Source organism: Coregonus clupeaformis, chromosome 30, assembly GCF_020615455.1.
Source record: "Coregonus clupeaformis isolate EN_2021a chromosome 30, ASM2061545v1, whole genome shotgun sequence".
Classification (NCBI taxonomy): Eukaryota; Metazoa; Chordata; class Actinopteri; order Salmoniformes; family Salmonidae; genus Coregonus; species Coregonus clupeaformis.
Window position 1 is genome coordinate 52390819 of NC_059221.1, and position 15369 is coordinate 52406187.

Genomic DNA, 15369 nt, shown 5'->3' on the forward strand with positions numbered 1-15369 from the left:
TTATGTTTAGAAGCCTCTTGGACATAGACTTGGCGCTCCGGTACCGCTTGCCGTGCGGTAGCAGAGAGAACAGTGTATGACTAGGGTGGCTGGAGTCTTTGACAATTTTTAGGGCCTTCCTCTGACACCGCCATCCCATCTGGTTTGGGCTTAGTGGGACTATCATTTGTTTTTCAACAGGACAATGACCCAAAACACACCTCCAGGCTGTGTAAGGGCTATTTGACCAAGAAGGAGAGTGATAGAGTTCTGCATCAGATGACCTGCCTCCACAATCACCCGACCTCAACCCAATTGAGATGGTTTGGGATGAGTCGGACCTCAGAGTGAAGGAAAAGCAGCCAACAAGTGCTCAGCATATGTGAGAACTTCAAGACTGTTGGAAAAGCATTCCAGGTGAAGCTGGTTGAGAGAATGCCAAGAGTGTGCAAAGCTGTCATCAAGGCAAAGGGTGGCTATTTGAAGAATCTGAAATATAAAATATTTTTTGATTTGTTTAACACTTCTTCGGTTACTACATGATTCCATGTGTTATTTCATAGTTTTGATGTCTTCACTATTATTCTACAATGTAGAAAACAGTAAAAAAAATTAAGAAAATGAAATGAATGAGTAGGTGATCTAAAACTTTTGACCGGTAGTGTATATCATTATTATCAAGCAAGAGTCAACCAGGGACCTGAGAGAGAGTCAAACCTGTTACCTAACAGAAGTGATTCAGTGAGTCATTCTCCACTAGGTCGTGATGAGTGTGTACAGACAGACTGGAAGGAGAGATCTATCTGTGAGTCGCTGCAGGACAAATTGATTCAACCAGCCAGCCAGTGGAGAGAGGTATAGTGGATGGAGAGTCTGGATAGCAGAGAGCTGGCTTTGGTCTTCTCATGTATTCTCAGCCCTCCAGACAGACAGACAGACAGACAGACATGAGGCCCCAAACAGAGAGGGAATTTACAACCACCCACACACACTCACAACAACAACAACAACAACAACAACAACAACAAAACTTAAATAAATGAGAAACACAAACACAAATACAGAGTCAAAACAGTTGGAAAGATGAAAATGCATACCCAGTCTACGAACACAACAACATGTAAAACACAGCACAGACAGAACACGCACATACTGTAGCAGTAGGATTAATCTGCATGTGCGAGAAGGGCCTATAATCAAAGGCCAGGCAGTTTGTGATAGGGGAGCTAAGGAGACAGGGCCAGGACAGATGAACAAATACTACACAGCCCTTCAGAGAGCCATTCCATTCCAGACCAGTCCAAACCAACGTCTATGATAACCCCACAGCATCAGCACCTGCAGCAGCACGAGGCGAACCAAGGTAACCAAACAAAAGCCGTAGAAAATCCCAGCAACAGCTCTCTTGCTGTTGCCACACCTCAACATCTCAGTAAGACAAATCAACAACATTGTGTCTATGACAACCCCATAGCATCAGTAACTGCACCAACCAATGGTGAACCAAACATAGGGCATCTAAAACATCCTGTTGTAGTCACCACACGTCAAATCAAATCAAATGTTATATGTCAACTACACATGTTTAGCAGATGTTATTGCGGGTGTAACGAAATGCTTGTGCTTCTAGCGCCGACAGTGCAGTAATATCTAACAAGTAATATCTAACAATTTCACAACATATACCCAATAGGAATGGAATTAAGAATATATACATATATGGACGAGCAATGACAGAGCGGCATGGACTAAGATACAGTAGAATATTATAGAGTACAGTATATACATATCAGATGAGTAATGCAAGATATGTAAACATTATTAAAGTGACTAGTGTTCCATTTCTTAAAGTGGCCAGTGATTTCAATAGGCAGCAGCAGCCTCTAATGTGCTGGTGATGGCTATTTAACAGTCTGATGGCCTTGAGATAGAAGCTGTTTTTCATTCTCTCGGTCCCAGCTTTGATGCACCTGTACTGACCTCGCCTTCTGGATGATAGCGGGGTGAACAGGCAGTGGCTCGGGTGGTTGATGTCCTTGATGAACTTTTTGGCCTTCCTGTGACATCGGGTGCTGTAGGTGTCCTGGAGGGCGGGTAGTTTGCCCCCGGTAATGCGTTCGGCAGACCACACCACCCTCTGGAGAGCCCTGCGGTTGCGGGCGGTGCAGTTGCCGTACCAGGCGGTGATACAGCCCGACAGGATGCTCTCAATTGTGCATCTGTAAAAGTTTGTGAGGGTTTTAGGTGCCAAGCTGAATTTCTTCAGCCTCCTGAGGTTGTAGAGGCTCTGTTGCACCTTCTTCACCACACTATCTGAGTGGGTGGACCATTTCAGTTTGTCAGTGATGTGTACGCCAAGGAACTTGAAGATTTCCACCTTCTCCACTGCGGTCCCATCAATGTGGATAGGGGGGGGTGCACCCTCTGCTGTTTCCTGAAGTCCACGATAATCTCCTTTGTTTTGTTGACGTTGAGTGAGAGGTTATTTGCCTGGCACCACACTCCCAGTGCCCTCACCTATTCCCTGTAGGCTGCCTCGTCATTGTTGGTAATCAAGCCTACTACTGGTGTGTCTTCTGGAAACTTGATGATTGAGTTGGAGGCGTGCTTGGCCACGCAGTCATGGGTGAACAGGGAGTATAGGAGGGGGCTGAGCATGCATCCTTGTGGGGCCCCAGTGTTGAGGATCAGCGAAGTGGAGATGTTGTTTCCAACCTTCACCACCTGGGGGCGGCCCATCAGGAAGTCCAGGACCCAGTTGCACAGGGCGGGGTTCAGACCCAGGGCCTCGAGCTTAATGATGAGCTTGGAGGGTACTATGGTGTTGAATGCTGAGCTATAGTCAATGAACAGCATTCTTACATACAGTGAGGGAAAAAAGTATTTGAGCCCCTGCTGATTTTGTACGTTTGCCCACTGACAAAGAAATGATCAGTCTATCATTTTAATGGTAGGTTTATTTGAACAGTGAGAGACAGAATAACAACAAAAAAATCCAGAAAAACGCATGTCAAAAATGTTATAAATTGATTTGCATTTTAATGATGGAAATAAGTATTTGACCCCCTCTCAATCAGAAAGATTTCTGGCTCCCAGGTGTCTTTAGACATTTGCATTTTATATTGCATTTGATTGTGAGGTATTCTAGGTCGGGTGAACAAAAGGACTTGAGTTCGTTAATCATGAAACACACACCTCCACCCTTCTGCTTCCTGGAGAGATATTTATTTCTGTCTGTGCGCTGAACTGAGAACCCATCTGGCTGGACTGAATTCGACAGAATATCCCTAGAGAGCCATGTTTCTGTGAAACAAAGTATGTTACAGGCCCTGATGTCTCTCTGGAAAGAAATCCTTTCCCTGAGCTCGTCGACTTTGTTATCCAAAGACTGAACATTAGCGAGTAATATACTTGGAAGCGGTGGGTGGTGTGCGCTCCTCCTAAGTCGAACCAGCAGGCCGCTCCGAGTGCCTCTCCACTGCCGGCGATGTTTTGGGTCAGCCGCTGGAATCAGTTCAATTGCCCTGGGGAGAGCAAACAAAGGATCTGCTTCGGGAAAGTCGTATTCTTGGTCGTAATGCTGGTGAGTTACCGCCGCTCTGATATCCAAAAGTTTTTCCCGTCTCTATGTAATGATACAAAACACTTTCTGAGCTAATAATGTAAAAAAATTATACATAAAAAAACTAAATACCGCAAAGTTTCCTAAGAGTAAGTCGCAAGGCCACCATCTTCGTCGATGCCAGAGATGGATACTTTAATACGATGTCAGTGTGACAGAGCTACTGTTCCTGATGAGGCTCCTCTAACCATGGAGGTTCTGGGATTACACTGGATTATATGAGTTTTTATAAACTGTGTACTCAGGCTGATCGATACAAGATGGGGGACGTGTGTGTGTGTTCTGGGGCCCACTACTGAGAGGTGGAATGGCTGTGATTACTGCGTTATTAGCAGCAGAGAAAACACAGCCTGCATCCCAGAGGACACACGGACACACACACAGGTATGGATTAGTGCACGTCACGCCGTCTGACCAACGCCTGCCGCATCATTAGGTCATTCTTCACAGGTATGAGTCATTGGACTGGGGCTTGTAGCGTGTGTGTGTGTATCAGGGTGTGTTTGTGTGTATCAGAATGAATGTGTGTGTGTGTACTGTGCAGTGTATATCACCTTTAAAGATGAAATTAAGGCTGTTTCTCTGTGAAACTGAGAGATTCTGCCTCAGGTTAAAAAGACGCCCACATCGTCACGAACCAACAGCCATTCTGTAGCTCAGCCAATGCAGCAGACAGACGTCACGCTGTCCAAAGGTGGCTCTTAGAGACGGATATATTTTCAGACAGACTCTGCTCAAAGGAGGAAGTGGTATTTAAAAGCAGACTGACTATTATTTTATTAATCCGCTCTTTGGGTCACAAAGATCTAAGAGTGGCTTATTTGCTTCATAGTAATTGCCCTTCTTCTTCTTCTTCTTCTTCTTCTTCTTCTTCTTCCTAGATAATATATGGATAGAAATAACATTGAGGAAGTGCTTGAGCTTTTAGGGAATAAAGACTCAAACCAACACTTGTTGAAAAGGTGAATTTAGGTGTACATGTACAACACAACAAGTCTCAGAAACAGTACAGTACTACTGAACACACAGGATGAGTGGGTGTGGGGGCTGTACAATGTACAGTTTGCACACCAAAATCCATATCATGAACACAAAACAGATATTAAGGATGATATGAATGTTCCTGTTGTAAGAGTTCTTCACATCCATACTTCCTAAATTCTTACGCTTGTTCATTTTCCAAACGCTCCAAGTCTGAGGGGAGTGGTGTGTGTTTGTGTGGAGGTAAGGGGTGAGGTGCTGGGGTGAGGGGTTGTGTAAAGGGGGAGAGGGGTGAGGAACCAGGGGTCGCGTTAGAGTTCAGAAATCTGTATTTTCATTACGCAGACCATCGATAAATCTGCACTTTAAACCATTTCACCTGCGTTTTATATTGAAAGTCAACAGTGTTTTTTTGCTTCAATACACTGATCAGGGGCGTGCGACTATAGTTTTCCTTCACAGAAAATATATTAGTGCAACACATTCGGCAGAAAATAGCTTCATTTTCATCAGATGACAACAGAAGTGCAACGCTATTTGGCTAGCAGCCACACAAGTAAATGAGCTTACAATGAAAAAGCAAGGTATTTTTGGCAAGAAAGATGCATGGCCATCATATATCTAATGTTTATCATAGAAAGAATGCAGCAAGCTACATTTCCTAATGTTTTGCTTGAAGTTAATCTTGCATTTTACCAGAGAAAAATAGGCTACACCAAGAAAAGTACCAGAGAAAAGTAGCTACACATCAGTCAGAGAGCTGTCTGCTGATAGAATGCCTGTTCGTGAGAGAATTTTCATCAGAGTGGAGAAGTGCAACTGAAGCATAAAATTAGTCTGATGCCGAAGCGTTTTAGATCTGTGTTTACAAAACGCAGCATATATATTTCTTACGCATTTTATCTTTTTTGTCAACGTCAAAAACGCCCATTTTTGCATTAATGGACCCTTGGAAACCATACGGGGATGCAGATGGACTGCTCCCTTGGAGTTGTGAAGGGCCAGAAGGATCCTCGCCAGCATTTTAAAGAAACTTCCTCACACACTCTCACCCCAACGTAACTCTGCTTTTTACCCTAGAGTGTTTCCCAAATATACACACAAATAAACACACACACACACACACAGCAGCTGCTCTTATGGAAAGATTCACAGGCATGGTCACAGACTTTGTCCAGCACATGGACAAGCTGGGTTCACATCTAATGCACATATGGTCAAATTGTATTCTAGTGCAAGGTCATGCTTTCAGAAATGCATTTCATCTCATCTCATTCTCTCCCAAAAATTTTTTGGGTCTGTGTGTGTATGTGTGTGTGTGTGTGTGTGTGTGTGTGTGTGTGTGTGTGTGTCTGTGTCTGTGTCTGTGTGTGTATGTGTGTGTGTGTGTGTGTGTGTGTGTGTGTGTGTGTGTGTGTGTGTGTGTGTGTGTGTGTGTGTGTGTGTGTGTGTGTGTGTGTGTGTGTGTGTGTGTGTGTGTGTGTGTGTGTGTGCATTTGAATCTTGCCATAAGACCAGCTGTGTGTATATTTGTTAGGAATCGCTCTAGGCTGTTTTCATCAAATGAATAAGTTCTGGTATCTTACATTTTCATCTCCTCTATCCCTGCCTCTATTTTCTAACATTGATGACATTTGTTTCTCTCTGAATGCTGCAGTATAATGCTTTTCACGCTCTTCATATTTATTCTGCACCTTTCTCTCTAGGATATTCACTTCATTTGCTGTGTTTTATTCCGAATTTTATCATGTGACTTGGGTTTGAGAAAATGTCCTTGGGTTTGAGAAAGGCATATTTATAGCCGTATTATTATCGTCCAAAGTCATAACTCCGCAAGATGACAAACTTGCCACTTTACACACCTTCATGAAAAGTGCTGCCACGGCCATCTACAAAGGCTGAAGAGCACAGAGAAAGAGTGTGCTGTCTGTGGAGATCACAGTACAATAGGACATGCGCTCCATACACTGACTGAGGTAAACCACTCTCAGGTTTAGATAAAACTCTGAATGATTCACTGTAGTTGAAAAATGCATAAAACATAATTATAGCCTTTATATACATTTACATTTTAGTCATTTAGCAGACGCTCTTATCCAGAGCAACTTACAGTTAGTGAGTGCATACATTTTACATACTTTTTTCATACTGGCCCCCCGTGGGAATCTAACCCACAACCCTAGCATTGCAAGCGCCATGCTCTACCAACTGAGCTACAGGAGGCTACATACATCTCTGTTCTCCTCATCCTCTGTCTCTCTAAGAGCCATGTTATCAACCAAACACTTTGTGGTGAGTTTAAAACACAAACCCCTCACAATCCCACAACCACTATGGATCAAGTCCGAAGAAGAAGTGACCAATGGACTCTCTGAGTTTGACTGTAATCAACCAATCACAGACATTAATCTTTGGTCTGAATACACAATCGTGTTCTTACATACACACCTAGACATGAATATGCATGCAGGCAGTCTTTTATATGGAACCTGTGATAGAATGAGTTTAGACAGGGTCCCCACCCTTCCTGTTGAGTAGTGATGGGGCCTCAAAACAACCAGGCTATTTAGTGCTCCTATTGGGAGGGGGAGGGGGGTCTGCCTACCTGGCCTCACACACTGACCCTCTGTTCAGCTCACGAGCACCATGACCCGCCAACAGCCATGGAACATAGACAGGCCACTGTGTGTGTGTTTGCGCGGGCAGGTGTGTGTACGCGCGTGTCTAACACTGGGCCCAGTGTGTGTGTGTGTGTGTGTGTGTGTGTGTGTGTGTGTGTGTGTGTGTGTGTGTGTGTGTGTGTGTGTGTGTGAGGGTCATTATGGAGGTGTGAGAGGGTAGGTGTGTACGTGTGTGAGGATCACGGCTCTGAGGTAGTGAGGTAAGGGTCTGTCACTCTGTGTTAATTGGATAATGATCCCGTAATGAGGAATCAAAACCCCTGGGCCAGGATCAAAATGCAGGATCAGACAAAATGCAGGATTGGCCTGTTCACTTCCTGGTAGAGCTTGGTGGGTAGGAGGAAGTACAGAAGGGATCAGGAGGGGACAGTGGGTAGGGAGAGTGACTGGGGACAGAGAGGTTAATGTGTTAGTAGCAGTAACACTCTATACCCTCTGCCCAGAGGGCACATACAAGTGAGGGCATAGTGGACAGCGCAAACCCTCCAGCACCCCACTGAAGAGCTAGGCAGTCTTCTGCTGAGTTGGTCCCAGCCGTGAGCACTGCCGGCCGGGCATGCCAATCAGCCAGGCGGAGGGTGGCTTTTCTCCAGGAAAGGGCAGCCTACTTGCCTTGAGGCGGGCTTCATGCAGCTGTCAGAACACCCCCCGGAGCCCCCCTACACACACACCCGTCCTCTGCCACTAGTCGTACAGTACAGTGCGATCAGGGTGGCAGCGAGGGCTGGAGTGACCTCTCTATCTGTCTGAGTGAGGCGAGTGGAGAGCGGCCGGAGGGGGGGATGTTCACGCCTGTTTATAGATATTTGCCCTTTTGAGTTCACCTGTCATCCAGCCTGGCTCAGCTCAGCTTCAAGCCTCCACTCCACTCCACTGGCTCTACTCATCTGCAACAATGGCTCAGGAATTATGAGGGGTTTCACATTCCCCCTCCTCTAAATGCTATTGTTTTGCTTTGAGCCTCCTGCTTCGTGTAACAAGGCATCTGATTTGGATTATGTTTGATCACCAGGTAAATTATACTATGGCGGTGTCACTGAGGCCAGGACAGACAGACAGAAAGACAGGACACTGACAGACCTCCTTCTGTTATCCAGCGTCCCCTGGCTAATTGGGATTTAACTGTGTATTTGTGCTGGCAGCAGAAGAAGCAGCCAGTGGGGATGGCACAAAACTTTTCACAGAATCACACTGAAGGTCGCTGTGATCCAACGTAGGCTGAAATGAAGGACATTAGACTGACAGGACGTTCTGAAACAAACACACACGCACACACAGAAAAAAGCAAGCTAGTGTGAGGTCTCACGCTGTGTGCGTTGACCAATGTGCACACTCCCCCATCACTTTGGGCCAGCAGGCGATGACATGGAGAACATCATACAGGAATTCACAACAGGAGGTCCCAGCACAATGAGGAAAAGAGAAGGACATCTGTGTGGAGAAGAGGTCTCCTCAAAATGTCAGACAGAGATCTCAGAGTGGTGTGGCACAACACCATGGGAGGGAGAGATGCTAGGGAAGATGCAGAGAGGGGATATGGCGAGACAGCGATAGAGCACTGTTTACGTTGATGAAAGACAGTATGGATGATGTGTCATAGCATGACTGGAGAAGGGTTGCCTATTCTGTAGGTCAAGCTGTTATGTTTATTACCGTATAATTGAGTAATACACATTGAATACACCCTACATTTCATACTTAAATGTAAATATGGGAAAGTACTATTTCTAGAACAACAAAATCAATATAAATGTATACAAACGTTGTTGAAAAAGAGAGAAAGAACAACAAGTAAGTAGAAGAGGTTTGTGAGAATTGTGAAGGGTTCAGGGCTTCTGTCAAAAAGCCATCCTTAGCATTATGAACTTTAAAACCCCTAAAATAACCCATCTAAAGCCAGGCAGTACAGAGAAAACACTCAACTATAAAAAATAAAAAAATCATTGCAGAAAAGAGCTACAGTACCTCCTGACTTCAAGACACCTGTACCTCCCACACAGCAGGAGTTCATTGTGTGTGTGTGTGTCAATCTTGTTATTTACAGTTAAAAACTGTAAACTGAATATAAAAAGAAAAGGTACAGTATCCCCCAAAAATGCATACATATTCATATATCAAAATACATATTCATACATAAAAATATATATCCATATATATAAATACATATTCATACATATAAATACATATTCATACAGATAAATACCCACATACATACATACTGCACAGTGGTCTTGTCAGTGGGACCAACCAGCTACCAGCCCAGCTACCAGCCCAGTTGATTAAGTCCCAACATGATCCCCTCATTGGGAGTGGAGGGGAAGGAAGCAGGGCGGTGTGACACACAGTGAGACATCAGCAGAGAGACCAGACCCCTGCTAATGTAACATCCACTTTATTGGCATAATGAGAGTGTCACTGTTCCGCACTGTAAACCACTCGCTGTGTCACAAACAATTGAGTCTTACCTCCATCAAGATGCGTATGGGGACTCTTTCTTTGTCTGCAGATACAGCCCTCACTCTCTCTCTCTCTCTTGCTCTCCCTCTCTCCCTCGCTCTTGCTCTCCCTCTCCCTTTTTTTCTCTGTCCATACATTGTCATTTCCACCAGGTATACTTCTACCTTCTCTTTAAATGTTTAAATTCCCCACACGGCCTGGAAAGTTCTGTACATCTTTGTCTATGTTCAGTACGTGAATAGTTTTTGTTGATTGTATATTGAGGAGCAATAGTGCGTAAACAGTCTCAAAAACAGCTTTTCCCAAAAAAATTGTGAGGAAGCGCAACGGCCCCACAATGGACTTGACCTAGAGAGTGAGAGTGTGTGTGTGTGTGAGAGAGAGAGAGAGAGAGAGAGAGAGAGAGAGAGAGAGAGAGAGAGAGAGAGAGAGAGAGAGAGAGAGAGAGAGAGAGAGAGAGAGAGAGAGAGAGAGAGAGAGAGAGAGAGACAGAGAGAGAGACAGAGACAGAGAGAGAGAGAGAGAGAGAGAGACAGAGAGAGAGAGAGAGAGAGAGAGAGAGAGAGAGAGAGAGAGAGAGAGAGAGAGAGAGAGAGAGAGAGAGAGAGAGAGAGAGAGAGAGAGAGAGAGAGAGAGAGAGCTTTCTGTCAAAATAGTCCTCTAATAAAATAGTAATGGTTGCTTTACTTCAGTGTAGCTAAACCCCACCGTGGCCATTCATGCTGGAGCTGGGACTGTGGTGTTGTACCTTCTGCCTGCTATAGCAGTAAAGAGACACTCTGGACCCGTAAGTGACAGTTTACGGCAGAGTCATCTCTGAGCACAAACAACATGGGCATATGTCTCTTGGCACACCATTTCTTAAATGATCCCTGTCAACATACAGTACAAACAAAGCAGGCCCCACAGCGTGTGCATACACACAAGTACACACACAGGTACACAACCAGGTACACACAGGTACACACACAGGTACACACACAGGTACACAACCAGGTACACACAGGTACACACACAGGTACACACACAGGTACACACACACACTTCATAGAACTTCACCAGCTCTCACCAAAGACAGAAAAAGCCAACTCCTCCTTTATAACGAAAATAAACAACTTTGAAACAACTGTGACAAAACACAAGTGACACTGACAGAGTATGTATGCAGTCTGTCACAACAACAATAACACAGGCCTCTATATTATTCATCCATAGGCATTCAGCAGGAGTAGCAGGCCTTAAGGTGGTGCCCATAAATGCTCTCCTAACAGCGGCAGCCGTATTTCACCTTCCCTGACTGAACATGTTGATATTTGCCTTGATTTATCTGTGTTCCCCTCAGCTCAGCTCACTACAGCCAGTGCCCACAGCACAATAAACACACATTAGAGACTACATCAAGCCAACAACCGACGCTCTCTCAGAAGCCCTCCTGGGACTACTGCACTTGTTTCTCATGTCAGTCAGGCCCTCATTAATGTTTTTCTGCTGTTTGGACTATGTTATAATAGCCTAGATCAATGTTTGAAATTAAAGTTTTTTTTTTTTGGATTATCTTCATTATTATCATCGTCATGTGACCTGGATGCTCCAGCCTCTATTGAAGACCATTGTCCAGCCCAATAACTATTTTTTCCCCCTCTTTTTTCTAGCGTCTTTAGGGTGAGCGTTATAATGAAAAGCCCTATATAAATTAAATATATTGTTACTATTATTATCATTTGACTGACTAAACAATGCAAGCGTCCAATTCCAATGTCATAAGAGTACAGCGGTCAACTGAGAGAGGCATTAAAACTGAAACAGCCGCCTACTGATAGAAATGTAAAGTATAGCACATACACATGAGAAACAGCTTTGGAATTCGGTAGAGTTAAATAGCCTACAACAAATGCTGGCGGAGCATAAGTTTCATGGTTACAGTTTTCTATCTGGCGTTTGAGGACCACAAGCACCGGCTCACTCCATTCGGATACACCCAGCCCAGTTCCGAGACGGGATAGACGATGAACGGTCGAACAATATCATATTTTATTCAGTGAGTGATGAAGTATGAACAAATAAGCCTATTCAGATCGCCATTTGGGCAATTCAAACGCTCAAATAATAGCCTAGCCTCAAAGCGCAACAGTGTATCAATGGACTATAACATTTGCTTTGTTTGTTACAGACAATAAATTACCTCGAAGCTGTAATCATATAAAACTACTAAAGGTGTTTTGATGAACAGTCTAATCGAAATGAATATTACATGCATATAAAAAAAATCTAGGCTGCCCATGACAACAAATTGCCATGTCAGACATTTAAAAAAATCGAACAACCGTTCTTCGTCCATTCATTGTAAATGAAATAGCTAGGCATATACTTGCATCTGCCTTGTTTAAAATGTATAATTTGGCACTCTCAGAATAACTGTATAGCTAATCATTCGAATGGAAAATAGGCTACTGTACACGCGCTACCGGTAGTCTGATAATTGTGCGTGATGAACTGTCACATGGGGGCCACAAACTTTGAATAGTAAACAGCACACATGTCAATATGTAAAAACAAAAGCTACACTCTATATGTTGTATTTCAGCCTACCTGAACCGTTCCGTTTCAGATTGTCCCTGTGGTCGTCCGTACCCAACATATTTCGAAAGGATGTGTGACAAGACTGACTGTCAAAGCCGAAAGCCCAGCTCGCGCGCTGGAGTCACTGGTGTCAGAGCGCGCAGCCACTCTACACACGAATGCGCATTCAAAGGGACTTCAACGCTATCACGCACGCGCCTATACAATTTGATTTATGTTATTTATCACGTTGTTATCGAATATATTATCTTGAAAGACATGAAGGTCGAAATTCTATTCATATACACTACATGACCAAAAGTATGTGGACACCTGCTCATCGAACATCTCATTCAAAAATCATGGGCATTAAAATGGAGTTGGTCCCCCCTTTGCTGATATAACAGCCTCCACTCTTCTGGGAAGGCTTTCCACTAGATGTTGAAACATTGCTGCAGGGACTTGCTTCCATTCAGCCACAAGAGCATTAGTGAGGTCGGGCACTGATGTTGGGCGATTAGTCCTGGCTCGCAGTCGGCGTTCCAATTCATCCCGAATGATGTTTGATGGAGTTGAGGTCAGGGCTCTGTGCAGGCCAGTCAAGTTCTTCCACACTGATCTCGACAAACCATTTCTGTATGGACCTCGTTTTGTGCACGGGGGCATTTTCATGCTGAAACAGGAAAGGGCCTTCCCCAAAGTTGGAAGGACAGAATCATCTAGAATGTAATTGTATGCAGTAGCGTTAAGACTTCCCTTAACTGGAACTAAGGGGCCTAGAACGAACCATGAATAACAGCCCCAGACAATTATTCCTCCTCCACCAAACTTTGCAGTTGGCACTATGCATTCGGGCAGGTAGCGTTCTCTTGGCATCTCGCCAAACCCAGATTCGTCCATCGGACTGCCAGATGGTGAAGCGTGCATGATCACTCCAGAGAATGCGTTTCCACTGCTCCAGAGTCCAATGGCGGCGAGCTTTACACCACTCCAGCCGACGCTTGGGACTGCGCATTGTGATCTTAGGCTTGTGTGCGGCTCCTCTGCCATGGAAACCCATTTCATGAAGATCCCAACGAACAGCTATTGTGCTGACCTTGCTTCCAGAGGCAGTTTGGAACTCGGTAGTGAGTGTTGCAACCGAAGACAGATGATTTTTACGTGCTACATGCTTCAGCACATGGTGGTCCCGTTCTGTGAGCTTGTGTAGCCTACCACTTCACGGCTGAGCCGTTGTTGCTCCTAGACGTTTCCACTTCACAATAACAGCACTTACAGTTGAGCAGGGCAGCTCAAGCAGGGCAGAAATTGGACGAACTGACTTGTTGGAAAGGTGGCATCCTATGATGATGCCACATTGAAAATCACTGAGTTCTTCAGTAAGGCCATTCTACTGTCAATGTTTGTCTATGGAGATTGCATGGCGGTGTGCTCGATTTTTAACCCCTGTCAGCAACGGGTCTGGCTGAAATAGCCAAGTCCACTAATTTGAAGGGGTGTCCACATTCTTTTGTATATATAGTGTATTTTAGTACATGTATTTTAAATTATGTTTATACAGTTTATTATAGTTTAATAGATTATAATAAATCACCTGTCATTATAATATGCTGAAATTAATGTAACTTGTTTTACTCTATAATTTTTCCTTCACCTATATAATAAAAACAGCCTACATACACTACCGTTCAAAAGTTTGGGGTCACTTATAAATGTCCTTGTTTTCGAAAGAAAAGCAAATTTTTTGTCCATTAAAATAACATCAAATTGATCAGAAATACAGTGTAGACATTGTTAATGTTGTAAATGGCTATTGTAGCTGGAAATGGCAGATTTTTAATGGAATATCAACATAGGCGTACAGAGGCCCATTATCAGCAACCATCAGTCCTGTGTTCCAATGGCACATTGAGTTTGCTAATCCAAGTTTATCATTTTAAAAGGCTAATTGATCATTAGAAAACCCTTTTGCAATTATGTTAGCACATGAATACTGCTGTGCTGATTAAAGAAGCAATAAAACTGGCCTTCATTTCTTAGAACAAGAATAGACGAAGAAGAAAGTTATTTGTTTCTGGCCATTTTGAGCCTGTAATCGAACCCACAATTGCTGATGCTCCAGATACTCAACTAGTCTCAAGAAGGCCAGTTTTATTGCTTCTTTAATCAGCACAACAGCTTTCAGCTGTGCTAACATAATTGCAAAATGGTTTTCTAATTATCAATTAGCCTTTTAAAATGATAAACTTGGATTAGCAAACACAACGTGCCATTGGAACACAGGACTGATGGTTGCTGATAATGGGCCTCTGTACGCCTATGTGGATATTCCATAAAAAATCAGCCGTTTCCAGCTACAATAGCCATTTACAACATTAACAATGTCTACACTGTATTTCTGATCAATTTGATGTTATTTTAATGGACACAAAAATTGCTTTTCATTCGAAAACAAGGACATTTCTAAGTGACCCCAAACTTTTGAACGGGAGTGTATGTGACTATGAAGATGAAACCACCAGGTTGTTTCAATTAGCGAACTGATAGGGTTATACATTTATGGCCCCATCAGAAGTGTCAGAGTCTGGCAGAAATATATCTCTGTGAGATATCAACCATGTAGTATTCCTTCACTGAGTGAGGTCTATAAATTAAACATGAAATAGGACCCCTATCAGCATGGTGTCCTATGTCAGCAACTGGCATTCACTTCTAGGAAATATCTAATGTGATAGGCCCATATGTATATACCCTGTTGGGAGGTGTTCATGTTGGCAGATTTGGACAGTAATTCATAGAGCATTAGATAGGAACAACATCTAGTATCTGTTTATTGGCTCTGCTTTGTCTCGAGAAAGACAGGTGGAATGATTCATAACTCGGCTTTTGTCAGAAGTTCATGTACAAAGCTCTTCTGTAGGCTAAATTCTTTGCGTTTCGCATCTGTTTGATACAATAACAATTAATAAAAATGAGATTGCTTCGATACTGGTAAATTGGAATTTCAAGTATGTCTATTCAAATGCCAAAAGGCTAATGGCAAAAAGCCAAGGATCGTCTCCACCAGTGGTCTCCACTTGCCAAAGTCAG

General features: G+C 43.6%; 1 protein-coding gene across 2 annotated transcripts in view; it reads right to left on the reverse strand.

Moving 5' to 3' along the window:
* LOC121570220 (zinc finger protein 385C) overlaps positions 1-12399 on the reverse strand; it is a 182347-nt gene extending 169948 nt beyond the window's left edge. For both annotated transcript variants that reach the window (XM_045209669.1, XM_045209668.1), the window contains exon 1: positions 12310-12399. In XM_045209669.1, the coding sequence (XP_045065604.1) occupies positions 12310-12358 (49 nt within the window). In that variant the 5' untranslated portion in view covers positions 12359-12399. The remainder of the gene's footprint in view (positions 1-12309) is intronic.
* Positions 12400-15369: the final 2970 nt, after the last annotated feature.